At 39.0% G+C, this 27,643-nt stretch overlaps 1 protein-coding gene across 4 annotated transcripts in view; it reads left to right on the forward strand.

Annotated features, from left to right (window-relative positions):
* The window catches only part of C2cd3 (C2 domain containing 3 centriole elongation regulator), a 115,697-nt gene that overhangs the window by 13,453 nt on the left and 74,601 nt on the right, over nucleotides 1-27,643 (forward strand). For all 4 annotated transcript variants that reach the window (XM_070035022.1, XM_070035023.1, XM_070035024.1 and 1 more), the window contains exons 6-14: nucleotides 155-287; nucleotides 713-841; nucleotides 3,552-3,699; nucleotides 8,349-8,500; nucleotides 9,741-9,947; nucleotides 11,178-11,290; nucleotides 17,316-17,434; nucleotides 21,851-21,973; nucleotides 25,347-25,841. In XM_070035022.1, coding sequence (XP_069891123.1) covers nucleotides 155-287; nucleotides 713-841; nucleotides 3,552-3,699; nucleotides 8,349-8,500; nucleotides 9,741-9,947; nucleotides 11,178-11,290; nucleotides 17,316-17,434; nucleotides 21,851-21,973; nucleotides 25,347-25,841 — 1,619 coding nt within the window. The remainder of the gene's footprint in view (nucleotides 1-154; nucleotides 288-712; nucleotides 842-3,551; nucleotides 3,700-8,348; nucleotides 8,501-9,740; nucleotides 9,948-11,177; nucleotides 11,291-17,315; nucleotides 17,435-21,850; nucleotides 21,974-25,346; nucleotides 25,842-27,643) is intronic.

Raw genomic sequence — 27,643 nt, forward strand, 5'->3', positions numbered from 1 at the left:
GAATATCCTCAAGGAATTCTCCAGCTAAGGGGAAGGTAGACAACAAAGCCATTAAATAGCCCTAGATAAGTCCTGTGATAGAAGAATATGCACTAAAGAGTGAGTATTTCTTCTGGATTTAGGGATTTTCATTTTTTGCTTTTGCTGCCTTCAGCTCTGTTAGAACAAGGCAATAAACTGCGTAATGCCATGGTGATTTCTGCAATGAAATCGAGCCCAGACACTAGCATGATGTTAGACAATGTTCATCCTCCTCTGAAGGAAGACTCTCTTAGATCATCTACAAGGTAAGTTACAGCGTAGACACAAACCTCAACAATTTATTTCTTAATAGCTATTTACACATGGTTTTTGTCAAGTTATGAACAGGATAATCCCAAAAGTGTCTGTAAATGATTCTTAAGGTTTTAAATAAGAAGGCAAAAGTAGAAGTTAAGATTCTCAAAATCTAGTCCCAGTCCTGGCACTTGCTAAATATGTAAATGAGTAAATTCTTTGCTCTCTTAGAATAGGAACACTTTTATATAAAATGGAGCTATTTTCTCTCCAACCTACAGAAATCAAATCTTATGCAGGAAAGTGATGCAAAAGTCTGTGTTAATTTTTTGAGTCAGTCCAGCTCCTTGTCATCTTTCTTAGCTCAATTTATTATGATTTAGATTATGTTCCATCTGTTAGCCAGTCAATAAGAAAGTATTTTCCCACAACTTAGACTCAAAGCCTTGTCTAACAATCAATTTAAAGACCACATAGAAGATCACCTCCTACCACCGACTGAGAATACAGTTTGGAATCCTGACACAAAAACTGATACCGAAGCTATACAGCTGCTATTAGGCAGGTAAGTGGTCTTAACTTGCTTTCTTCCTTTTAAGGTCTACCTCCAGTTCACTGAGTATCTTGTTAAATTTATCCTCTTAAAGCAACACTTCCTTAGATTAACCAGGTTAATTCCTGTTCCTCAAATTACTACTCATTGCCTACTAAATAAAAATCCATTCTTTTTTTTTTTTTTTTTTTTTTTTGGTCAGTCGTAGGGATTGAACTCTGGGCCTGGGCACTGCCCCTGTGCTCTTCAGCTCAAGGTAAGTGCTGTACCTCTTGAGCCATAGAGCCACTTCCGGCTTTTTTCTTTTTGCTTATGTGTTGCTTAGGAATTGAACCCAGGGCCTCAGGCATGCAAGGCAAGGGCTCTACCACTGAGCCACCTTCCCAGCCCAGATCTTGAGGTTTGAATGCAGAAAATCAGAGAGACTCTTATCTCCAGAAACCCAAAACTAGAGCTGTGGCTTGAGTGGTACACTTATCCTTGGGGAAAAAGCTTATCCTTGGGGAAATGCTTGATAAGAAATGTACTCATTATCTTGCCCATGTAATTGTAACCCCTCTGTATGATATTTTCACAATTTAAAAAAAAAAAAAGCTAAGCAAGAACATGAGGCCTACTCATTTCAAACCAAAGTACTGGTATATACACATACACACACAAACACACACACACAAATATATATATACATACATATATATATATATATATACATACATACATAAAGGAGCTAACATTGTGCTTGACACATAGTACTTTAGTTAATGTTAGCTATTAATATTTTTACATGCCCTCAAAGCATGCCTATTGAATAAAATACTATGTACATTACTGTCTTAGAAAGGTAATAGGGGCTAGTGCTAAAAGGTATAAGATAACATGCTTTTAAGAAACTACTTTGCCAGGCACTAGTGGCTCATGTCTGTAATCCTAGCTACTCAGGAGGCTGAGATCTGAGGATTGTGGTTCAAAGTCAGCCCAGGCAGGAAAGTCCACGAAACTCTTATCTCCAGTAAACCACCAGAAAACTAGAAGTGGCGTTATGGCTCAGTGGTAGAGTGCTAGCCTTGAGCTGAAGAGCTGAGGGACAGTGCCCAGGCCCAGAATTAAGCCCCATGACCAACAACAAAAAAAAAAGAAAGAAAAAAAAAAAAGAAAAAGAAAGAAAGAAAGAAAGAAAGAAAGAAAGAAAGAAAGAAAGAAGAAAGAAAGAAAGAAAGAAAGAAGAAAGAAAGAAAGTAGCTCTATTTGGTCTAATTTGGTTAAAGTTTGGACTTTTTTTTTTTTTTCGATCAGTTGTGGGGCCTGAACTCTGGGTCTGGGCACTGTCCCTCAGCTCTTCAGCTCAAGGCTACCGCTTGAGCTGTAGCTCCACTTCTAGCTTTTTCTGCTTATGTGGTGCTGAGGAATCCAACTTGGCCTCGAGCATGCAAGGCAAGCATTCTACTACTGAGCTACCTTCCCAGCCAAGTTTGGACTTCTTCTAGGGAAATTTCAGGTTACATAATCATTTGGTATGCTAGTGATAGGACAGATAGAGTGAGAAGAGGTAGCATAGAAAAGGGGAAGTGAAAACTAGACTTTGAAAAATTTTGAGTATTTATGTTAAAGAGCTTGGATTTCATATTAAAAATTGGAGAGACGGGGCTGGGAAGGTGGCTCAGTGGTAGAGTGCTTGCCTTGCATGCATGAGGCCCTGGTCTCGATTCCTCAGCACCACATAAGCAAAAAGAAAAAAGCTGGAAGTGACACTGTGGCTCAAGTGGTAGAGTGCTAGCCTTGAGCTGAAGAACTGAGGGACAGCGCCCAGGCCCAGAGTTCAGGCCCCACAACCAGACCCCTCCAAAAAAAAAAAAAATCGAAGAGGCGCTCCACGACCATGGTTCACACTTATAATCCTAGCTTCTCAGGAGGCTGAGATCTGAGGATCATGGTTCAAAGCCAACTTAGTCAGGAAAGGCCTTGAGACTCTTATCTCCAATAAACCACTAGAAAACTGGAAGTGGTGCTGTGGCTCAAGCTGTAGAGTAATCACCTTGAGCTGAAGAGTGCAAGGACAGCGACCAAGCCCAGCGTTCAAGCTCCACCACTGACCAAAAAAAAAACAATGGATAGGCATCAAACTATTAAAGAAGATAGAGTTTGTCACCACTATGAAGAGCAAATGGATAAGAGACATGGGAGCATACAGGGGAGTACTTTGTCCTTCCTAGTTGAGATAGAAGATAAGAAATTAAAGGTTATTAGTTATTCATTTTTGTATTACATGTAAAGCTAATGATGTTATAATCCAAAATATGCATACGTTTGCTTAATGGAAGAAGGTATATTTCTGAATTAGCCATTATTTCACAAACATAACATGTAAAACTTAATGAATTGTGGTTACCTTTTCTCTCCCTACTAAAGCACAGACACTGTAAGAATATAGATTTTGTTCTCTTAGCAATCTGTGTATCACCCAGAACCTAGCAGATTAGGTAGCCAATAAAATGTTTGTTGAGTGAGTGATATCATAATCAATAACTAGATTTTGGGTTTTGAGTGTGAGTTGTCATCTCAGAGGAGGGAGAATATAACTGGGTATTTATCTACTATCCTCTATTTAGTGGGAATCCAGCTTTCTAGATCTTGTTCCATATTTAGAATTTCTGCAAGTTTAACTAAAGAAAGATAGTTCAACTGAAACTTCTGTTAAAGTGCTTTGCTTTGGTTTTCTCTGCAGTGCTGAATTATCCCAAGGTCATTTCTGGAATGGATTAGGCTCTCCTCCAGACTCCCCATCTCCTGGGAGTGATGTTTATTGCAGCAGTGAGCTGAATGACCCACAGTATGACCAGAGTCTCCTGGAGAAATTATTTTACACAGCACCTGTAAGTCTTTAAACCTGAAGTTTTAGAAATTGGAGAGGTATTGGGTTGCTTATAGGCATAATAACCAGACAACTATCCATTTTAGATATGTTATTTAGGGACAAGGCTAAATCTTAATGACAAATCTAAGGGACTAAACTAAATGTTAGGGACAAAGCTAAATGCTTTGCATGCATAAGGCCATGGTTTCAATCCTCAGCACTATTTAAAAAAAAGAAACTTTTATCATAATAATTTCCTGAAGAAGAAAACATTATGTTCAAAAGATGCATATCAATTATTAAAGCCAGAATTCAAATTCAAATTTATTCAAATTCAAAGCCTGTTACCTTACTTAATATATATTTTATTGCTTTCTTAGAGCTTTTCTAAGAAATAGTTAATGTAGGGTTACTTCAGAACCATCCTTGAGTGGCTATATTCAAAATAATTCCAAAAATACCTCCATTCACAAAAGGAGTAAAAAATACTCCTATTGGCCTTTAAGGCATTCTCTGTTTAAGCAGTTTTACTTTTTTGTGAGTTCTTTCTTATATTAAGCTATATGTTCAGTTCATCGGTTCATATTCTAGAGTCTCTGCAGAGTGTGATCTCTGTTGCAAAGTAATCATTATATGAATGAACATTGTCATCATACTCCTTGTATTTTTCTACATAAAATACCTAAGTCAGGGCTGAAAAAGAAAAGAAGTTTAGGCCAAGACATGGCTCAAGAGCTAAAGGGCCCAGCAAATATAATGCTCTCAGTTCAATTCCCTTACTCCAATGAAGAAGAAACAAAAATGGGAGAGAAAGGAAGAAAATAAATAAGTTTATTGCCAAGCACCTTGGTTTGGGCTTGTAATCCTAACTTACAAAGGAAGGCAAAATCAGTAGATCATGATTTGAAGCCATCCCAAAGAAAAAGTTACCAAGAACCCATTTCAACCAAGTATGGTAGTGTGTACTCATCCCAGGTACTTGGGAGGAATAAATAGGAGCATCATCATGGTCTAAGGTGATCCAGGCATAAATACAAGATTCTATTCAAAAAATAACTTTAAAAAAAATCAGCTGAGAATGTAGTTCAAATGGTAGAGCAACTGCCTCACAAATGTGAGTTCAAACCCAAGTACTACCACACACAAAAAATGATTTAGCTTATAATTCTAGAGGCTGAAAGTTTAAACAGCATTGTGCAGGCTCGGGTGAGGTCTCCTTGTCTGCTTCATCTAATAGCACTTGGCAACTGAGGGAGCATGTGTGAGGAAAAGATCACATCACCAAATAGGAAGTCTGAGACTGAGGTCCCAGACTTCCATCTGAGGGCTCATCTCTTAGTGAATTAAGAATCTCCTATGCAGACTCAGCTCTGAAAAGTCCCACATCCCAACATCACCACACTACAGACCAAGCTTTCAACATATGTACCTTTGGGGGACACACTTGAACAATAAATAATCCCCTATACTACTTAAACTAAATAATATTGAAAAACATTTTTTTTTGGGGGGGGGGTCCGGTCATGGGGCCTGAACTCTGGGCCTGGGCACTGTCCCTCATCTCTACAGCTCAAGGCTAGCGCTCTACCACTTGAGCCACAGCACCACTTCCAGCTTTTTTCTTTTTGCTTATGTGGTGCTGAGGAATCGAACCCAGGGCCTCAGGCATGCAAGGCAAGTGCTCTACCACTGAGCCATCTTCCCAGTCCCGAAAAACATTTTTTGACTGAAAAAAAAGTTAACTAATTAGTGGATTTTAAGTGCTCATGTGGATTTTAAGTGCTCATGTTCTAACCCAGGGTCAGTATCTGATCTCTTCTTTCCACTAGTGAGGGTTGATTGACATTCTTAAAATTGACTAACATACACAGCTTAGAAATTCAGCATTACCTTGTACTTTTTTTTTTTTTTTTTTTGTCAGTCATGGGGCTTGAACTCGAGCTGAGTGCTGTCCTTCAGCTCTTCAGCTAAAGGCTAGTGCTCTGCCGCTTGAGCTACAGCACCACTTCCAGCTTTCTGGTGGCTTATTGGAGATAAGAGTTCCATGGACTTTCCTGCCCAGACTGGCTTTGAACCACAGTCCTCTCAAGGATTACAGGTGTGAGCCACCTGCGTCCGGCTTCCTTGTACTTTTGGTTCCTAAAATTCTTAGCTTTTGAACAACCTAGTTTATTTTCACCCTAATTTCTTTTAGCCTATGAACCTACCTTGATTTTGATTGCTTTGTCAATACCATTTTTTTCAGTATCATTTTGTAAATTTGCCATTAAAAAAAAAGCCTACGAGCAAAAATTCTTTTTAAGTTCATCTTGAAAAGATTATGTTGCTTCCAGAAGGACTTTTCTTATTTGGAGAGGGGAGTGAAGGTACTAAAGGTTAAACTCAGGCTTTGGTACTTGCTAGCCAGGCAGTTTACCACTTAACCATGGCACACTGATGATTGAGTAGACCTGGGCCATAATCCTGTGTTTTTTTATTTGTTTTTTTTTTGCATAGTAGAGATGACATACACCTACCACCATGCCCAACTATTGGTTGATATAGGGTTTTATGAATTTTTGCCTAGGTTAACCTCAAATCGCAGTCTTCCCAATGTCTGTCAGAGGAATGAGCCACCACACCCAGCTAGAAGGACAGTCTTAGGATAACAGAATTTGTTCCTGTTATCAAAGGTTAACACATTATATGATATCTTGGAATGCTAAAGGGTGGAAATTGGAGATGATAGGCTAGAATAACTTGGAATTGATCATCTGAATTTATATTAGCAAGCCTTTGAGGGCTTGGAATGTGGCTTAGTGGTAGAGTGCTTTTCTAGCATGCATGAAGGCCCTGGGTTCAATTCCTCAGTACCACACAAACAGAAAAGGCCGAAAGTGGTGCAGTGGCTCAAGTGGTAGACCTAAAGTGCTCAGCGATAGCACCCAGGCCCAGAGTTCAAGCTCAACAACTGGCAAAAAAAAAATGAATCCAAATCATTATAATGCTATCTTCTCTGTTTATATATTATACTATAAGGGACTAAATGGTCAATTGTAGTCTTTTCTCAAAAAAAAAGGAAGGAAGCAAGGAAAGAAAGAAGAAAGAAGGAAGGAAAAAGAAAGAGAAAGAAATAAAGAAATTAATTTAAGGGGACTTAGCCACTGGTTCCTCCCTGAGAGAAATTTGTGAAATATATTAAATAGTACATCTTAGCAAGATCAAAAGCAAAATGTGGTCTGAGTAGTGAAAAAAAAAATCTTTGCATGCAAACTATTGGTTTGGTGATACCATTCTAATCATTTGGCCTCAAACTATTATAGAGATACAGGTTTTGAAAATCATAGACATCAAAACTGTTCATGGCTGCCTGACTTTTCTCACGAGGTAAGGGCACCTTGTAGCAATGTGGTATTAGAAACATATATGCAGGGCTGGGAAGGTGGCTCAGTGGTAGAGCGTTTGCCTTGCATGCCTGAGGCCCTGGGTTCGATTCCTCAGCACCACATAAGCAAAAAGAAAAAAAGCCAGAAGTGGCACTGTGGCTCAAGTGGTAGAGTGTTAGCCTTGAGCTGAAGAGCTGAGGGACAGTGCCCAGGCCCAGAGTTCAGGCCCCATGACCGGACCCAAAAAAAAAAAAAAAAGAAAGAAAGAAATGTATATGCAGTCAGGCACCAGTGGCTCATGCCTAGAATCCTAGCTACTCAAGAGGCTGAGATTTGAGGACTGAGGTTCAAAGCCAGCACAGGCAGGAAAGTCCATGAGACTTTTTTTGGGTTTTGGTTGTGGGGCTTGAACTCAGAGCCTGAGTACTGTCCCTCCACTCTTTAACTCAAGGCTAGCGCTCTACCACTTGAGCTACAGTGGTTTTCTGGTGGTTTATCGGAGATAAGAGTGTCATGAACTTTCCTGCTTGAGCTAGTTTTAAACCGTGATCCTCAGATCTCAGCCTCCTTAGTAGCTAGGATTATAGGTATGAGCCACTGGTGTTCTGCTTATGACTTATCTCCAATAAAAGCCACCAGAAAAGCAGAAGTGATGCTGTGACACAAGTAGTAGAGCTGTGTCTCAAGTGGTAGAACACTAGCCTTAATCTGAAGCGCTGAGGACAGCACCCAGGCAGAGTTCAAGCCCCACGACCGACAGAACAAAAAAAAAAGAAGAAAAGAAAAAAAATGTGTATGCAGCATTTAGAGAAATGCCAAATGCATTATAGGCAGTCAGTAGTGGTATATCATTATTGAGATTTTTTTCCCCCAGTACTAGGACTTGAACTCAGGGCTTTTTGCTCTTGCTTAGCTTTTTTTTCTTTTTCCTTTTGCACAAGGCTAACACTGTTCTAGTTAACCATAGTTCCGGTTCCAGATTTTTGCTGTATAATTGGATTTGTCTACCTGCCTTTGAATCTCAGATCTTAGCCTCTTAAGTAGCTAGGGTTACAGGCATGAGCCATTAGTGCCCAGCTTAAGATTTTAAACAATCTACTTTCATTTATTTCCTTTGAATGGAATTTTTACATTTTCTTTGTGAACTTTAGATTGTCTTTTGTATAAGCAGAAGGAATATGAAAGGGTTTGTTAGTCATTTATCTTCTAAAGAGAATTTATCTTCTAAAGAGAAATACCTCATAACTGCTATCCTGCTAGCAATTATCATTTAGTATCCCCTTTTTGTTTCCTTTCCCCATAGAAGTCTGATGGCAGCATCAGTGATGTTCTTTGTGAAGATGATGGTACGGTCCCATCAAAAAAATTAAACCAGTCAAAAGCTCTTGGTAGATCTTCTAAGTCTCTAGAACCAAATGATCAGAAGCTGAAGAGAGCATCAGTGGAAGAAAACAGGTAAGCCTCTGTATTAAAGCTAAGGAACATGATTTTCACAAGATCTCCTCAAGTCAACTGACCTATGTTTGCTCAACACTATCATAGTAATTAGATTACAGTAATTTAGTAAATCATTGCAATCCTTAAAAAGTGTAAGAACATGAAAAGATGGTGACTTAAAGCTGGGTGCTGGTGGCTCACACTTGTAATCCGAGCTACTCAGGAGACTGAGATCTGAGGATCATGGTTCAAAGCCAACTTGGGCAGGAAAGCCCATGAGATTTTTTTTTTTTTTTGGCGGGGGGGGTCCGGTTGTGGGGCCTGAACTCTGGGCCTGGGCGCTGTCCCTCAGCTCTTCAGCTCAAGGCTACCACTCTACCACTTAAGCCACAGCGCCACTTCTGGCTTTTTTTTTCTTTTTGCTTATGTGTGCTGAGGAATCGAACCCAGGGCCTCATGCATGCAAGGCAAGCGTTTTACCACTGAGCCACCTTCCCAGCCCAGTCCATGAGATTTTTATCTCCAATTAACCACCAGAAAATGGGAAGTAGCGCTGTGGCTTAAGTGGTAGAGCACTTGCTTTGAGGTGAAGAGCTCAGGGACAGCACCCAGGCCCAGAGTTCCAGCCCCAAGACCAACAACAACAACAAAAAGATGGTGACTTAAAATGGTTAAGGAAGGCCAAGTGTTGTAGCACATGTCTGTAATCATACTTCCTACTCTGGAGACAGAGGCAGGATCAAAAGTTCAAGGCTAGCTTGGAGAAAGTTAAGAAAATCCAATCTCAAAAACGAAACAAAAGCACTGGAGGTTTAGTTGAAGTGGTAGAGTGGTTGCCTAGCATAACATGAGCTCCTGGATTCACTACCTATTATCACTCAAAACAATAATTTCAGTGAGACAGCACAGTACATACATGTGAATGTGATCATACCTATGTAGAAAATACCACTAAGGAAAGCAAATGACACAATAGTTATCGAAGAGTAGTTGGTAGCTGAAATAAACTATGTCTTTTCTAGGAAAATTACTTCTATAACACCAGTTCCTATACTTGGATGGATATAAATCTTTAGATTAAAATAATTTGTTTACATTTTTTTTTAGATTTCTTTCATTGTAGATTAGGACCAAAATTCTGATAATTAGAGCCATTTTCACTTGCTGCCCTACTGCTTTTCTCCTCTTTTCTTTCAAACTATAAAATATTTCATGTTGGGCCTCTAATTCCTTGCTTGTCTGTGTGAACTCCTTGCAGAAATTTGGTTGAACAGATGACCTCAGAAATTCCAGAAGATGCCCCAGTGATGACACTAAGTGTGGCTAGACTGGCCCTTCTAGGTAGAACACATTCAGTCAGAATCATCATTGAAACAATGGGAGTCCCTCCAGATAGTCCTCAGATGACCCCTGGCAAAAAACCCTTTGCTGGGAGATCAGCTAAGCTGATAACAGCAAAAAAGTGGTATGTTTCTAACAGGAAAAAGGTAAATTTGAAGTTTTGGGAAAGTGCGGCTAATAATAATTTCAGTTGTATAATTGAATAATTATGTAATTGTGAAATGGTATAATTTGTCATGTGTGTTGATGTGCATTATTCAATCAATATAAGTAATTTCAGTCTCCTCGAGATTCCAAGAACTATGCCAGGTAAGTAAGGGAAAAAAGAATATTAATGCAAACTCTGGTCCGGACACCAGTGGCTCCCACCTGTAATCCTACCTACTCAGGAGGCTGAGATCTGAGGATCATGGTTCAAAGCCAGCCCGGGCAAGAATGTCCTTGAGATGCTTACCTCGAATAAACCACCTGAAAACCAGAAGTGGCGCTATGGCTCAAGTGGTAGAGTGCTCCCCTTGAGCTGAAGAGCTCAGCGCCCACGCCCAGAGTTCCAGCCCCACGACCCACCCAAAAAAAATAAAAAATGCAAATTGATGTTATATAGCAAGGCAAACGTTTAAATAGCTATCTTTACCATAAGATTTTAGAGTCAAAAATGGATGTTTTGTATTAAAAGTATTGTTGAAGCTTATAAAAGAGAGCATTTCATTCAACCTGGCCAGATCCATGAAAGTTTTGAAGAAGAGGTACAGCTTCTGAGAATAATAGGTCCTGAAAATTGATCCTTCAAAAATATATAATATTTATAAGCAGCAAATAGGCTTACTATGTGTTTTTATTTTTATTTTTTTGTCAGGTCATAGGGCCTGAACTCTGGGCCTGAGTGCTGTCCCTCAGCTCTTCAGCTCAAGGCTAGCGCTCTACCACTTGAGCTGAGGAATCAAACCCAGGGCCTCATGCATGCAAGGCAAGCATTCTACCATTGAGCCACCTTCCCAGCCCTACTATTTGCTTTTTAATCACATTGTTTCTTTTATTATTAAATAGTTGTACAAAGAGGTTACAATTTCAGAAGTCAGGTTAGAAGTGTAATGCCTCTTGGTCAATGTCACTCCTTCCATCTTCTCTCCTATTTTTCCCTTCCCATCCTACATAGTTATATAGGTCAATTTTTACATAATATGCATTGAACATAATGACTGTATTTTCTTATCCTTCCTCCTCCTTCCATTCCTGTGATCCTCCCTTTTCATCCTATCTTCCCTCTCTCCCCCTCCCCCACCAAACATGTTTCTATTTTCTGTAGTATCCACTTTGATAACATTGTTTCTTTGTCATTTTTTCTTTTTTTCAGCACTTTCTTTGTGGAGTATCACTTTCCTGTGGGCTTTTCCAAAAGTAAACTTGGAAAGACAGCTTTGATAACTGAAGTTGTTCGACTTGCCTCCAGTAAAATTACAGATGGAAGTAAGAAACAAACTGGTTTTTCTGCTCCTTACTTTGACTTTGGATTTGAGCCCCTCATTACTCATCTGACTTTTCCAGTACCTGAATCTAATCTAAGTCTAATTCTTTTCATTTATAAGTGAGGAAACAGGCCAGTGATTTTCTGACTACCTTGATGTAAGGCAGCAGGGCAGTAGCACAGCTGAGAATAGAACTCAGAGCATCTCTTAGACCATATTCTTTCAAATATCTCCATTTTTGGGCTGAGAAGGTGGCTCAGTGGTAGAGCATTTGCCTTGCATTCATGAGGCCCTGGGTTCGATTCCTCAGCACCACATAAGCAAAAAGAAAAAAGCTGGAAGTGGCGCTGTGACTCAAGTGGTAGAGTGCTAGCCTTGAGCTGAAGAGCTGAGGGACAGCGCCCAGGCCCAGAGTTCAGGCCCCACGACCGGAACAAAAAAAAAAAAAAACAAATATCTCCATTTTTCTTTATCAAGATATATATACTATAGTTCACTCATTTGACATTTACAGTTCAATGTTAGGAGAATATTTTTATCTCTAAAAAAAGCTCCATATTTAATTACATTTCCTTCCCCTATGCAGCCACTAATTTTTCTATTTCTAATCAATTTGTCCATTCTGGATCTCTCATATAAATTGAATCATGTAACACGATTGTTGTGATTTCTTTGGTTTGCCCCATAGTATTTTAAATTTTGTCTATACCATGGTTTATATCAGTACTTTATTCTTTTTATATTTTAACAATACTCCGTATTTATCCATTCATCAGTTGAATAGACATTTGGGTTGTTTCCACTTTGGAGCAGTTTTGCCATAATGCTACTATGAAATTTGCTCAGGCCCTGAATTCTTTTGCTCAAGGCTAGTGTTCTAACACTTTGAGTCACAGCTCCACTTCCCTTTTTTTTGTTTTTTTGTTTTTGTTTTTGTTTTTTGTCCTTCTTGGGGCTTGAACTCTGGGCTTGAGTGCTGTCCTTGCGCTCTTCAGCTCAAGGCAAGCACTCTTATCACTTGAGCCAAAGCTCCAGAGGATTTTTTAGTGGTTTATTGGAGATAAGAGTCTCACAGACTTTCCTGCCCAAGTTGGCTTTGAAGCATGATCCTCAGATCTCAGCCTCCTGAATAGCCAGGATTACAGGCGTGAGCCACCAGTGAGCCACCAATGCAGGCTCACTTCTAGTTTTTGAGTGGTTAATTGAAGATAAATGTTTCATAGAGACTTTTCTGCCTGGGCTGGTTTGAATCGTGATCCTCAGATTCAGCCTTCTGAGTTGCTAGGATTATAGGTATGAGCCACAGTTGCCCAGCTTGAGCTTTTTCATTTTTTTATGACTATATACTATTCTATTGTGACGGTAGACCAGAATTTTCAACCCTCTATTGGCCAGTATTTAAGTTGTTTCAATCTTTGGGTATTACAAATTAATAAATCTTGCACAGGGGTATTTTCTCATTTGTTATGAGTATATCTTGCTCAAATATGAGATATAAACAATTATCCTGCAATACATAACCTGGCTAAACATTGTGGCTTATGCTTATAATCCTACTCAGTCAGTAGAGATGAAAAGATTGTGGCAAAAAGTTAGACTTCATCTCAACCAATAAAAGCTGAGTGTGGTGGAGTATGCTTTTTATCCTACCTATTTAGAAAGCATAAATAGGAAGCTCTTAGTACAGACTAACTTTAGACCCCATTCAAAAAGTAATACAAAATGGACTGGAGGCTCAAGTGGTCAGCTAGCTCAAGGTCCTAATATCTCCTTTCCCTAAAAATACCATCTAAAGTAATATAATATACCATTTTACTCAGCCATATTAGTTCAGTCTCCCCATCAGCTTCAGAAAGAGAGTATTCAAGCTTTGTCTTAATGGAAGGCATTTACTGATTATATGCTTACAACAGCATCAAAAGCTGTCTGGATGTTTGTCCAGAGCATTCATGTTAGCTGAAAGTAAGTATATTAGAGGAATTTCTAAAGTAATTTTTTTGGGGGGGTCCGGTCATGGGGCCTGAACTCTGGGCCTGGGCGCTGTCCCTCAACTCTTCATCTCAAGGCTGGCTCTCTACCAGTTGTGCCACAGCGCCACTTCCGGCTTTTTTCTTTTTGCTTATGTGGTGCTGAGGAATCAAACCCAGGGCCTCAGGCATGCAAGGCAAGCGCTCTACCACTGAGCTACCTTCCCAGCCCTCTAAAGTAATTATAAACTGTTTTCTTTGTTTTTATTGTGACTTTTTTGTTGTTTGATTTTGTTGTTGTTAAGGTTTTGGTTTTGAACTCACATGGCTTACTTGCTTGACTGGCAAGCCTCCAGCCCAGCTTTTTTTTTTTTTTTTTTTGGGTCCGGTCTGGGCCTGGGCGCTGTCCCTCAGCTCTTCAGCTCAAGGCTAGCGCTCTACCACTTGAGCCACAGCGCCACTTCCGGTTTTCTGGTGGTTTATTGGAGATAGGAGTCTCACGGTCTTTCCTGCCCAGGCTGGCTTTGAACCGTGATCCTCAGATCTCAGCCTCCTGAGTAGCTAGGATTACAGGCGTGAGCCACCAGCGCCCGGCTTTTTATTTTTCTTTTTGCTTATGTGGTGCTGAGGAATTGAAACCAGGGCCTCAGGCATGCAAGGCAAGCACTCTACCACTGAGCCACCTTCCCAGCCCCCAGCCCAGCTTTTTACTGGTTAATTGGAGATGGAGTCTCATGAGCTTTTCTTCTTTGGCTAGCTTCTAGATCCTCTAGATCTTAGCCTCTTGACTAGCTAGGATTGCAGGCATAGCCATTGGCATTAGCTGTTTTTCTTTTGTTGTTGGTGGTGGTGGTGGTTATGTGACTTGAACTCAGGGCTTAGGTGCTGTCCCTGAGGGCTTTCTCTCCAAGCTAGCACTCTGCCACTTGGACCCACAGTGCCACTCCCAGTTTTCTGGTGGTTAATTGGAGATAAGAGCCTCACAGACTTTCCTGTGTGGCTGGCTCTGAACCTCCATCCTCAGATCTCAGCCTCCTGAGTAACTAGGATTACAGGCATGAGCCACCAATGCCTGACTTGTTGTTTTCCTTTTGAGACAGAGCCTCTGATTCTTAATCTTTGTGCCTCCATGATCAGCTGGTTAAACTTATTTTGTTTATATGCAAAAAGAGAGAGATTTGATTATTTTCTCAGGTCTTTCTCTCCTATCTCCTTCTACCTAAATAACATTTGATAAATTTATTTAAATAGATATAAAATGGAAAACTACAGTCTTAGTTTGCCTATGTAATGTAATTGAAACTTATGCTAGTTAGAACCCATTTTATCACTATGGAACTACAAAGCAAGGACATCATTCAGATATGAGAAATTTCAGCTAAGATATTACCTGCTGGAGTTGGAGGTGTGGCTAAGGTGAGTGCTAGCCATTAAACAAAAGTATCAGGTACCAAGTTTGAGTTCCAGTCTTGAACCAAAAAGAAAAGATAATACCTGAAAGCAAAGGTTGCCTATAATTATTTTTTTTTAAATCAATCCACAAACAAATGGGACAGTTAGTGTAGAAGCATTAAACTCTAAAATAGCGTTTCTATAACTAGTAATAGCACGCAATTACAGAAATTAAACTACTACGTAGCAAGAACTCTCCTCTTAATTAGCCACTTAATCCTTACATTTAAAATATACAGAGATGGGGAAAGAGGAAACGTAAACATGAATTAATTAAGTAGCTTATCTAAGATCATTCAACTGTTGGTACTCTTGATCTGTTTTATCTCTCATGCATTACCTTTATTGTTGGCTGCAACAACTGAATTTTCTGTATTCTTTTGAGAGGATCATATGGAATGTGAAGTAAGCCTTAGTCTAGGAATTGGAAGGCTAGGTTGTACTTCTGATTATACCACAAACTAATTGGCATGATGTTACTCAAGACCTTGTGCTTGCTGGGTATAGATGTCTACCACTCAGCCCTATTTCTATTATGTACCCCTAGCAAAAATATAGGTTAGACAAAGTACTTTCAGGATCTCTTCCAACTCTGAAAAAGAATGTTGGGCTGGGAATGTGTCTTAGTGGAAGAGTACTTGCCTAGCATGTATAAAGCCCTGGGTTCGATTCCACAGTACCACATACACAGAAGTAGTGCTGTGGCTCAAAAAAATAATGTCTCAAATTTATATAAATTTATATGATTTATATAGGAATTTAAACTTCTCCTTCTATTATCACCTTAACTCACATAGTGGTTAAAAATAACAATAAATGGCCCTTAGCAGAGGAACGCAAAGGTGTAACTTCTTTGAACATTTAAAATACTATTTATTAAAACAAACTCCAGGAAATGGAAACATGAGGCAGTTGTTAAAAGTAAGTAAATAAAATTATTGTAAGGGGCTAGGAAGGTGGCTCAGTGGTAGAGTGCTTGCCTTGCATTCATAAGGCCCTGGGTTCAATTCCTCTGCACCACATAAGCAGAAAAACCCATAAGTGGTGCTGTGCTCAAGTGGCAGAGCACTTGCCTTGAGCTGAAGAACTGAGGGACAGCACCCTGGGCCCATAGTTCAGGCCCACAACTGACCAAAAAAAAAAAAAAATTAGTGTAAGAATCAGAATTGTAATGGAAGAATGACTCTTCAGGTGATGCCAAGTGTGAAAGCCCTCAAACACCTGTGCTACTGAAAACATTAAAAAAAAAAAAAAAGAATAAATTGTATGAGCAATACAGTAGTAGTACAAAAATATACTTAATAGCATCAGATAGAAACAGAATTTTTTGTACATAAGTGATTTTTATAGTGTTCCGAGTGTTGTTTTTTTTTTTTTTTTTTTTTTGGTTTTTCCATTTTTTACCTTAGTTTATCTTCTAGCACACCAGTGAAGTGTGGCATTATCTCTTTCCTTTCCTTGGTACAGCAACCAGAGAAACTGATTTAATGGACATTAGCTTCCTGAACCCAAGCACTGTGTTCATAAGAAGTTTCAGCAAAACCCACATCTTGCACAAGGTTATTAGTAGAAGTACACAGAGTCAAGATTTAAGATAGCCAGAGATGAACAGAGAACAATAGGTCAGAATGAGCAATTTGAAATGAACACCATTGATACCAGATTCTCGATGTCACTGGGCTATCTGAAACTTCTATCCATTTTAAGGGCCTGAGACGTAAATGAACAGGAAGATCATTTTGTAGATAATAAGTTATTGCTTAAATTTTCATCCGTAACTAATAAAACTGAAGCTTGACTTGTCTTTGAGTTTAATCACAAATTCCTTTTATTTCCTAATTAATGCCTTCTGTCATTGAACACAAACCCAGATAACACTATGACTTCAGTCCATTTATACTTGGAATTTCAGCAGAAATGCTTTCCTTTCCATCAAAGAGACAGATTCTCTAACATTGCTAACATCAATGCCTAGTATTGAATGAGCATAACTGTTAAAAGAGTATTATATTCATTAGTTTTTGTTTTGTTTTTTGTTAGTCCTGGGGCTTGAATTCAGAGCCTGGGTCCCTAAGCTTTTTTGCTCAAGGCTACTGCTCTACCACTTGAGTCACAGCTCTATTTTCTGCTTTCTGCTGGTTTAATTGGAGATAAAGAATCTCAGGATCTCAGGGACTTTCCTGCCTGGACTGGCTTTGAACCTTCATACTCATCTCCAGCCTCCTGAATAGCTAGGATTATAGATGTGAGCCACTGGAGTCCAGCGATAAACTCATTTTTTATTCAGTTCTGTTGTCACACGTCGTCCTACCTTAAATGTAGTACACTATCTGGTTACATCTTCTTCCATACCCCCTTCTCATAAGGTAAGTATTTCTCATAGCAAGCATGGCAGCATAGTATTGCTTTTCTTCTGCTACTATACCCTGGGTTTTCCTTTGTCTCTGCTCCTGTAGTCCTACAACCCTAATACTTTCTGTGAAATCTTATTACCTAGATTCCTGAAAGACAGTTTAGACTTGTAAAGGAAGTAGTGTGAAGGCATAAATTAATGACAGCTCTGCTGGATTCTGTAACATGAACCTGTGTATCTGCTTCTCTTTACAGTGGTGAAATTCCAGCAGCGATTTGTGTTTCCAGTGCAGTTCAATGGCCCAATGATAGAGCACTGGTGGAATTCTAAACTCACCTTCCAAATCTATGCAAAGAAGCCTCCACAGAAAAAGGTACTTCAGTGATTTTGATCTCACAATTCACCTCAAAACCTCACAGTTCAGAGATTTGGAGCAGCCTTAAAATTTTGTTCCTACCTAAAGTAGACATTTCTCTAAGTTCTAACAGTACTTAGGCTAATAACTGTTATGCTTATTAATTATTATTATTGCTAGCTTCTGCTGTTTATTCTAGGTCAGAATTAGGCTAAAGGCTTTATAAACACACTACCAAATTTAATCATAGCAATTCTGTGAATAAAGTATACTATTATATTTATTTTTTAGATGAAGAAAAAAATTTAGTGAAGTTAAATAACATGTATGATTACCCAGTCTAATAAAAAGCAGAGTTAGAACTCCAGCCTGTCTTCTGTCTTTAGATCCCAAGTTCTCATTCTCTTAACTCTGCCCCCTATTATAAAGAGATGATTGTATTGATATAGGCTATATTAGCCTTTGTTTGAGATTCTACTTCCTATTAGTAATGGAATACCCAAAGTATGCAATTCATGGCCAAAATAATGTAATTGTAATGTAGCAGTTTATAAGAAAACAAGTTTAGAAACTCTGTGTTCAACTAGAGCAACCTAAATCAACAAACTATGACATGAGCAATATTTACTTCCTTCAGTGAATGAGTATCCTTTCCAGTGATTTTCCCTCATCTTTGGAATGGGTAACGCAAAGAATGCACTTACTTTCTTTTGGCCTTTTTCATAGACTATAGTAATATAAGCTCTTTTGGGGAAAATAGAAAAATAGAACTAGGAGGAAGAAATCATATAATTCTTCAATCTTCAGACAACTTCAAGATAAGCTCTTAATATTTTAGTATGTTCACCAAATAACTTCTGTACCTAATTAATTACTTTTTTTTCTAGTACTAGGGCTTAAAGTCAGAGCCTCATATTCTCATTTAGTGCTCTACCATTTGAGCCATACCTCTAGCTCAGTATTTTGATGGTTAATTGGAGATAGAGTCTCACAGAGTTTTCTGCCTGGACTACCTTTGAACCTCAATCTTCCATGTTTCAGCCTTTTTAGTAGCTAGGATTATAGAAGTTAGCCTCTGATAACCCTATCTTAATGACCTTCTTGTAAGTATAAAAATTATATAATTTTTTTAAAAATTTGGAAAAAGTTCAAAAGATTAAAGTTGCCTATAATCCAACCATTAAGAAATAACTTTTTTTTTTTTTTTTTTTTTGCTGGTCATGGGACCTGAACTCTGGGCCTGGGCGCTGTCCCTCAGCTCTTTAGCTCAAGGCTAGAGGCTCTACCACTTGAGCCATAGTGCCACTTCTGGCTTTTTCTGCTTATGTGGTGCTGAGGAATCAAACCCAAGGCCTCATGCATGCAAGGCAAGCACTCTACCACTGAGCTACCTTCCCAGCTCCAGAAATAACTATTTTCAACATTAACTTGTTTTTGTCTTTTTCAAATGTACACAATATTACATAATTTTATATGCAATTTTTATTTATCCTATGGGTTTTTTTTTGTTGTTGTGTTTTTGGTTTTTTTCTTTTTTTGGGTCCGGTTATGGGGCCTGTACTCTGGCCCTGGGCATTGTCCCTCAGCTCTTCAGCTCAAGGCTAGCACTCTACCACTTGAGCCACAGCGCCACTTACGGCTTTTTTCTTTTTGCTTATGTGGTGCTGAGGAATGGAACCCAAGGCCTCAGGCATGCAAGGCAAGCGCTCTACCACTGAGCCACCTTCCCAGCCCCCTTATGTTTTTATTTACTATTGTCTTGAAAATATTTTCTTTTTCTTCAGAAATATGTATTTGGGCAGATGTAGTGCCCATGCCTATAATCCCAGCATTTGAGAGATTCAAAAATCAACCTATGCTACATAGTAAGGCCCTGACTTAAAAAAAAAAATTACATATATATATATTTATTTATATTTATGCTGTTTCCAAAGGAATTTTATAATTGAAGGCTTACTATGAATATGATGTAATATACTACTTTTATCAAACATAGCATATTATTAATAAAAACATTTCATAGGTTTCATTTTGATGATGCATATCATTATGTAGCTATACTATAATTAGCTTAATAATTCTTGATTATTGAACACATGGTTACTTCTAATTGTTAAGTATTTTTAACATACATATTTGTGCCTAAGCTTTTTATGTATTACTTCCTTATTTTAAATTCCCAGAAGTGGAAGTACTAAACTGTGAATACTAAGTACTAAGTATGAATATTTTAAAGGCTTTTTTATTGTTGCTTTTTGTTATTTTTGGTCAGTCATGGGGCTTGAACTTAGGGCCTGGGTGCTGTCCCTGAGCTCTTTTCGCACAAAGCTAGCACTCTACCACCTTGAAGCACAATACCACTTCCAGTTTTGTGGTGATTAATTGGAAATAAGATTCTGACAGACTTTTCTGCTCAGGCTGTCTTTGAACAATGATCCTCAGATCTCAACCTCCTGTGTAACTCAGATTACAGGCATGAACCATCAGTGCCCAGCGTAAGGTTTTTATATTAACTGCCAAATTTGTTGTCCAAAAGTGTATTAGTATATTGTCAGTTTATATTCCCAACACTCTTCATATTACAGCCTTCTTTTTTTTTTTTTTTTTTTTTTTTTTGCCAGTCCTGGGCTTGATCTCAGGGACTGGGCACTATCCTTGAGTTTCTTTTGTTCAAGGCTAGCACTCTACCACTTGAGCCACTTCTGACTTTTTCTATTTATGTGGTATTGAGGAATTGAACCCAGGACTTCATTGCATGCTAGGCAATCACTAAGCCACATTCCTGGCCTATATAACAGCCTTTTGTTTCTTCATATTCTTGGCCATATTAGGTATATTAGGTTCTGTAATTTTCCTAGTTTTAATGGTAAAGATTTTTATCATCCAAATTTCTTTTTTCTCTGTTTATTTTATTTTATTTTTTTGTCAGTCGTGGGGCCTGAACTCTGGGCGTGGGCATGTCCCTCAGCTCTTCAGCTTTACCACTTGAGCCACAGCGCCACTTCAGGCTTTTTCTGCTTATGTGGTGCTAAGGAATCAAACCCATGCATGCCTCATGCATGCAAGGCAAGCACTCTACCACTTAGCCACCTTCCCAGCCCTTATTTTTTATTAAATTAATTTTAAAGGCTTTTTTATTGTTGTTTTTTGTTATTTTGGGTCAGTAATGGGGCTTAAACTCAGGGTCTGGGTTCTGTCCCTGAGCTCTTTTGCTCAAGGCTAGTGCTCTTATCATTTTGAGCCACAGCACCACTTCTGGTTTTCTGGTGGTTAATTGGAGCTGAGTCTCATAGACATTCCTGCCCTGCTGACTTTGAACCACAATCCTCAGATTGCTTCCTGAGTAGACAAGTTACAAGTGTGAGCCACCAGTGCCCAGCTTTCCTTTTTAATTTTTAGTAGTGAGAATGAACAATTTTGAGTAAAGAATTAACTCTTGGTGGGCATACTAGCACACATCTATAATCCTAGCCACTTAGGAGGTAGATTATGGGAGGATTGTGGATTTAGGACAAGGTGGGCAATAAAAATTCACAAGACCCTATCTCAACCAATAAAAAACTGCTTTGAGAAGCATAAATGAGAGGACCATACTTCAAGTCAGTCAAAGTATAGTGAGAAACAATATTTAAAAAATAAAGTAAATATAATTGTGGGTATGGCTTATAAAGTACCTGCCTAGCAGGCTTAAAACCTTAAGTTGAAAACCCAGTTAATTCTTAATAGAAAATGATCTTCCAACCTTTTTGTGACTTATGAAATTCTCTCACCTTCCAGAGAAAAGTAGTAGAATCAGAAGAGGGACCAAAATGTGATAGAATATGGAATCATATAGTCATAAAAATTAAATTTTGTGCCTAAGGTGCCAGTGGCTCACACCTATAATCCTAGCAATTTATGAGGCTGAAATGTGAGGATTGTTGTTCAAAGCCAGCCCGATCAGGAAAGCCCAGGATATTATCTCCAATTAACTACCAAAAACCAGAAGTGGAGCTGTGGCTCAAGTGGTAGAGCACTATTAGTCTTGAGCAAAAAAGCTCAGGGACAGCACCCAGGCCCTGAAGTCAAGCCCCAGGCCAACACACACACACACACACACACACACACACACACACACACACACACACACACACACACACACACACACACACACACACACACACACACACACACACACACACACACACACACACACACACACACACACACACACACACACACACACACACACACACACACACACACACACACACACACACACACACACACACACACACACACACACACACACACACACACACACACACACACACACACACACACACTTTGTATTTCATAAAGCATGGCTTCTTTTATCAGCGATCATGGGGTGTCACCTCAATTAAAATTTCCTCTGCTTCTACTTGAACCTAAGCTGCTGCTTTCCTTCTGCAGCCAGAACTCATGGGAGCTGCATCACTTATTTTGCGAGCTGTCATTCAGTCAAAGCTGCTATCCTTCAGTGACCAACTTCCAGTGCAACAGGAAAATGGCCAGGCTCTACTTGGCCCCCTGAAGGTATGTGGTAAATATTCAGGAAGTCAGAAGTATTTTCTGAGCAAGTATTATTAGTTTGCACTGGAATATTACAGTGAACAAGAAAAGCAAAGGTCCTGATATGCTATCATGGGAACTCTATTGAAATAGGACAGCAGAAGTGCTTTGGAGGAAGTAATATGACAGTGGGTACCTAAGAGTAAGTAGGAGATGGTTTCTCCAAGGAAGTGACATTTAAGGCAAGATTTGAGTAAAGACAAAGTGAAAAAGCCCTAAAGTGAGAATGGGCTTTGCATGTCAAGGGATAGAATGTTACCACATTGTAGACAAGTGGTAGAAAGTAGGGTTTATACAAGCAGGAGGAGCCCTATTATTCAAAGCTTTGTAGATCAAACTAAAGGGTTTAGATTTTAGCCTAAGAGCCAAGGAAGGACTCTGAAGCATGAGAGTGACTGTAGCATTAGTCCCAAAAAGAGATGATTGATATTGGCTTGGACTAGACTTGTGGAAGTAAACAAGGAAAAAAGTAACTGTGTACCTGATAGAGTAAATTCTAATGTATAAGTCATTGGAAAAAAGGTTGGGGGTCTTCCTTGTGTTTAACAGCATCCTAGGTGGCAGAATTTGAATGTATAGCTTCAGAATAGCTTTTCTTTGTGTCCTTAGTGAGCCTTTAAAATCTTCACAGTTATGTTTGACACATCCCCCTGACTCAGTCACCCAAGGGATGAGATGCAGGACTCACCATATGACCTCCACTTTTGCCTTCTTTACTAATAGCCTTGTCAAACTATGTAATGAACCACTAGGGTACACCATCTTGATTCAAGTTTACATGTTTTTTAGTTTTATTTTCATGTTGCTGCTTCTTCCTGAAAGTCTCCTCTCTTGTTCCTGATCTTTCTAGTAAATGCCACTTACCTTTTAAAGACTTACTCTAATATTGGAAGAAAAAAACCACCACCTTACTCTTTTCTTTTTGGTCGGTTGTGGAGCCTGAACTCTGGGCCTGGGCGCTGTCCCTCAGTTCTTCAGCTCAAGACTAGCGCTATACCATTTGAGCCACAGTGCCACTTCAGCTTTTTCTGCTTATGTGGTGCTGAGGAATCAAACGTAGGGCCTCATGCCTGCAAGGCAAGCACTCTACCACTGAGCCACCTTCCCAGCCCCCTTACTCTTATTTTATTCAAGGTTTTTTTTGCTTGCTTTTTGTTCCTTCTAGACTTCTAGGTTTCAAATCTAAACAGTGTAATAAATATGATTGATGGACTATAAATTGTTGCTATCTTATCTCTGTTGAAAGAAGTACTAAAATAGATTGATTGCTGATTGTATTTGATAGAAGAAAACAACTTTAGAGTATAACACCTAAAGTTTTCAAATAAAAGAAACAGTAACTCTTTTTTATCCCTCGTAATTCATTCTTCTAACAGCTAGTGACAACTACTTCTATCCTAAAAAATTGATTTTGCCTCCTTTTTCTTTTTTGCTTGGATTTTTGTTATTGTTGTTGTTGTTTTGTTTTAGTGCTAGTCCTGGGGCTTGAACTCAGGGACATCGGACTGTTTTTGCCCAAGATTAAAGCTCTACACTTGAGCCACAGTTCTACTTCTGACTTTTTGTTTGTTTGGTTGATTGGTTTTTTGTTTTTGTTTTTGTTTTTTTGGTTTTTTTTTTTTTTTTTTGCTGGTTAACTAGAGATAAGCATCTCACAGATTTTCCTGCCCAGGCTGGCTTTGAACCATAATCTACAGATCTCAGCCTCTTGAGTAGCTAGGATTATACACATGAGCCACTGGTAACCAGCTCTGTTCTACTTTTTAACAATTTTAACTTTTATTTTGAATTAACTTCAAACTTAGGAGAAATGTAGTATAAAGGTCATCACCTAGCCTTGCCCATTCTTAGCCTTTGTCACATTTACTTTATAATTCTTTCTCCCTTTCCTTCTCTATTTGTTCTGTCCATACTATATGTATACACGTACTATATGTATACATATGCCATATGATGCACACATTTTTTCTAAACTATTTGAGAATTTTTGCCCATTTCGTCCTAAAAGTTTTAGCTTGTATTTCATATATTTCCTAAGAACAAGGACGTAACATTCATATTCATTGTAAACGAAATTTAAGATTGATAATATATTCCATCTATAACCCATACTCACATTTCACCACCTATGCCAGTATTTTTCTCCTTAGCACTTTATTTTTAAGTCCAGGATTATTAATGTTTATCATTTCTTTCTAATCTTCTTTAGTCTGTAACTGTTTTGCATCCCTTCTCTTATTTGATTACATTAATGTTTTATAAAAGTAAAGCAGTTTTGAAGAATGTCCTATTACTGGTTTACGTGAGGCACATATTACTATAATTGTATGATAGTGATTTCTAGCTCCACCATTTTGTCTGGTTTGCATTTTGGCTTTCCTTTTTTTTTTTTTTTTTGATTGGTCGTGGGACCTGAACTCTGGGTCTGGGCACTGCCCCTCAGCTCTTCAGCTCAAGGCTAGCACTCTACCACTTGACCCACAGCACCACTTCTGGCTTTTTCTGCTATGTGGTGCTAAGGAATTGAACCCAGGGCCTATGCATGCAAGGCAAGCACTCTACCACTGAGCTACCTTCCCAGCCCTGGTTTTGTCTTTTTCAGTCCTGGGGATTAAACTCAGGGTCTCAAGGCCTTAGGGCCTGTCCTTGCTAGGCAAGTGCTCTTACCACTAAGCTACATTCCTAGCCTTCCTTGAATATTTATTCACTGCCATTCTTCTATACAAAAATACAGAAGAATATATATTTCTTTCTTTTTTTTTGGGGGGGGGGTGCGGTCGTGGGGACTGAACTCTGGGCCTGGGTGCTGTCCCTCAGCTCTTCAGCTCAAGGCTAGCGCTCTACCACTTGAGCCACAGCTCCACTTACGGCTTTTTTCTTTTTGCTTATGTGGTACTGAGGAATGGAACCCAGGGCCTCATGCATGCAAGGCAAGCGCTCTACCACTGAGCCACCTTCCCAGCCCAGAATATATATTTCTGCATACTTCTCCCATGTTAATTTTATGTTAACATGAACTCACAGTTTCTTACATTATTCAATAGTTTGAAACTCCATTACTCTTATTGCTCCATTACTCAGATTGTTCTAGATTTAGTCATTAGGAGCCTCCAACTGGATTCTGTATCCTTTAAACATGTATGTCTTCATCCTTTTCTGAACATGTCCTTACTCCAGATTTACATTATTGATCATCAGTCTCAGTTTCCTTAGACTGATAAGTTGATGTATACGCAGTCTGTTCTTCCTCTTAAGTTGGTTCATTTCCTAATAACCTTATACTTCCAGTTCCAAAATTCTGATTCCACTTCTACGGAATGTTCTTGTTGTTTTATAGGTAACCATGGAGCTTGTTATAGATAACAAGGATTTTGCTGATGTCAATACTGAGCTAACCAGCAGCACCCAACAAGCTCCACTTTCTGTTGTTACAAGTCCAAATAAGATATTACTAGAAACCAGCCAAGATAATACTTGTACCACAGATCTACAGAACACAAATCAAATTCATGAAGAAACTGCAAAGAAAGCACAGAGACTGATACTTTCCAATGAAAAGCCACCTAGCCCTGTAGCAACAAATTCTTCAGCCTTCATGTCTGTGCCAGCCTCCCATAATTTAGTAAATCAGGCAAATGGGTCAGCCAAAGAAAATGCTTTGCTCTTGTATGTGCTGTTGATGGTGCCAGATGGGAAAGATTTTATTACTGGAGAATCTGAGAAACAACCACCATGCAATGTTTATTTGACTTGTAAACTCTTCAGCACAGAGGAAGTCACCAGATCTGTCATTGCCTGGGGTACAACACAACCAGTCTTTAACTTCTCTCAGGTAACTGTATATGGGGGTGTCAGCCAAATGTTCCCAAATCCAAGTGCCATCTTAAAAGGAATCTAGAATGTTCATATTGGAAGAAAACTTTGTAATTTTCTGGTGTGCTCTACTGAATTGAAAGAGAAAAAGATATTAACAACATTTAAAAACTTTTTATCAGTATTTTAATTTAATATTTCTTTTTTATTGTAAAGGTGATATACAGAGGGGTTACAGTTACATAAGTCAGGTATTAAGCACATTTTCTTTTGAACAAATGTGACCCTCTCCCTCATTTTTTCCTAGTTTTTTCCCTTCCTCTCCCTCCCCCTCAAGTTGTATAGTTCATTTCCAACCATTTTAAAACTTTGTCTCTCTTTTTGTTTCTCAATTCATTGATTTCTCACTGTTTATTTAATATATTCGACTTTCCCCTAACCTTCCTTTATCTCCAGTCTCTCCTTATATTTTTATTGATATGTTTTTACTAGCTGTTATTCCTCATTTATTTCAATGATTTGGAATTTGTCAAGACCCACAACTGACCAAAAAAAAAAAGATGCTGGCATGATTTGGAATTTTTCTGCTGGTGTTTAAATTTATGTTTTTGTTTTTAGTTTTTTTTTTTTCTTTTTGCTTATGTGGTGCTGAGGAATCGAACCCAGGGCCTCATGCTTGCAAGACAAGCACTCTACCACTGAGCCACCTTCCCAGCCCTGGGTTTTTTTTTTACTAGTTTATTTTACTCTACTCTTAACTTTCTTCCTGATCCAAATGCTGGTGGGTTTTTTGTTTGTTTTTAAATTTTTGACCAAGAGAAAACCAGGATAAGGGTGGAGACCTAGCTTTTCTCCCTTGCTCTTGGCATTTCATTAATCTTGCATGTGTTCTTCAAATCAAGCATACTTTCCATCGAAAGACATGGACATAACTTCATAATTTCTATTCCTACACTTCCAGATTGTTTTTTTTTTTTGTTTGGGGAGATGGTTTGGTTTTGTTTTATTGTTTTGTTGTTGTTTTGTGGGTTGTTTTTGTTTCTGTTTTCAGTACTGAGGATTAAACCCAGGATTATTTTGCTTGCTGGGCAGGTATTTTTATCACTTGAGCTATCCCCTACCCTCAGCCAACTTTTTGCTTTGGTTATTTTGGCAATAGAGCCTTGTGTTTATTCCCCGCCTGGCCCAAAATGCTGTTCTCCTACTTATGGTTCCTATATAGCTGGGATGACAGCCACAAACCACCACTTCTAACTGTGGATTGAGAAAGGGTCTCATGAACATTTTGTCCAAGTTGATCTTGAATTAAGATCCTGCTTGGACTGGGAAGGTGGCTCAGTGGTAGAGCGCTTGCCTTGCATGCATGAGGCCCTGGGTTCGATTCCTTAGCACCACATAAGCAGAAAAAAAAAGCCAGAAGTGGCGCTGTGGCTCAGGTGGTAGAGCACTAACCTTGAGCTGAAGAGCTGAGGGACAGCACCCAGGTCCAGAGTTCAGGCCCCATGACCAGACCAAAAAAAAAGATCCTCCTGATCTCTTACCTCCTGAGTAGACATGAGCCCATATAGACCAAGTCAGCTTTCATTTTTTGTGAAGTTCACTTCCAAGCCTATATCTCTACAGAAGCCAGACATTTCCCTCTAGTTACATGTATCAGTATCTGACTGCTTGCTGGACATCACCACCTGGGTATCTCGCACTTTGTACTTGCATGTGTATTTCTGGCATGCATCCCTTTAACTCCATTGCCACTGCTTCCATGTAGGCCTCACCATCATTCCAACTAGACTTCAGATTGGTCTACTATTTCTGACCTCTTAT

The sequence above is a fragment of the Dipodomys merriami genome, unplaced genomic scaffold, assembly GCF_024711535.1.
Source record: "Dipodomys merriami isolate MVZ:Mamm:240054 unplaced genomic scaffold, mDipMer1.0.p SCAF_25, whole genome shotgun sequence".
In the NCBI taxonomy this organism is placed as follows: Eukaryota; Metazoa; Chordata; class Mammalia; order Rodentia; family Heteromyidae; genus Dipodomys; species Dipodomys merriami.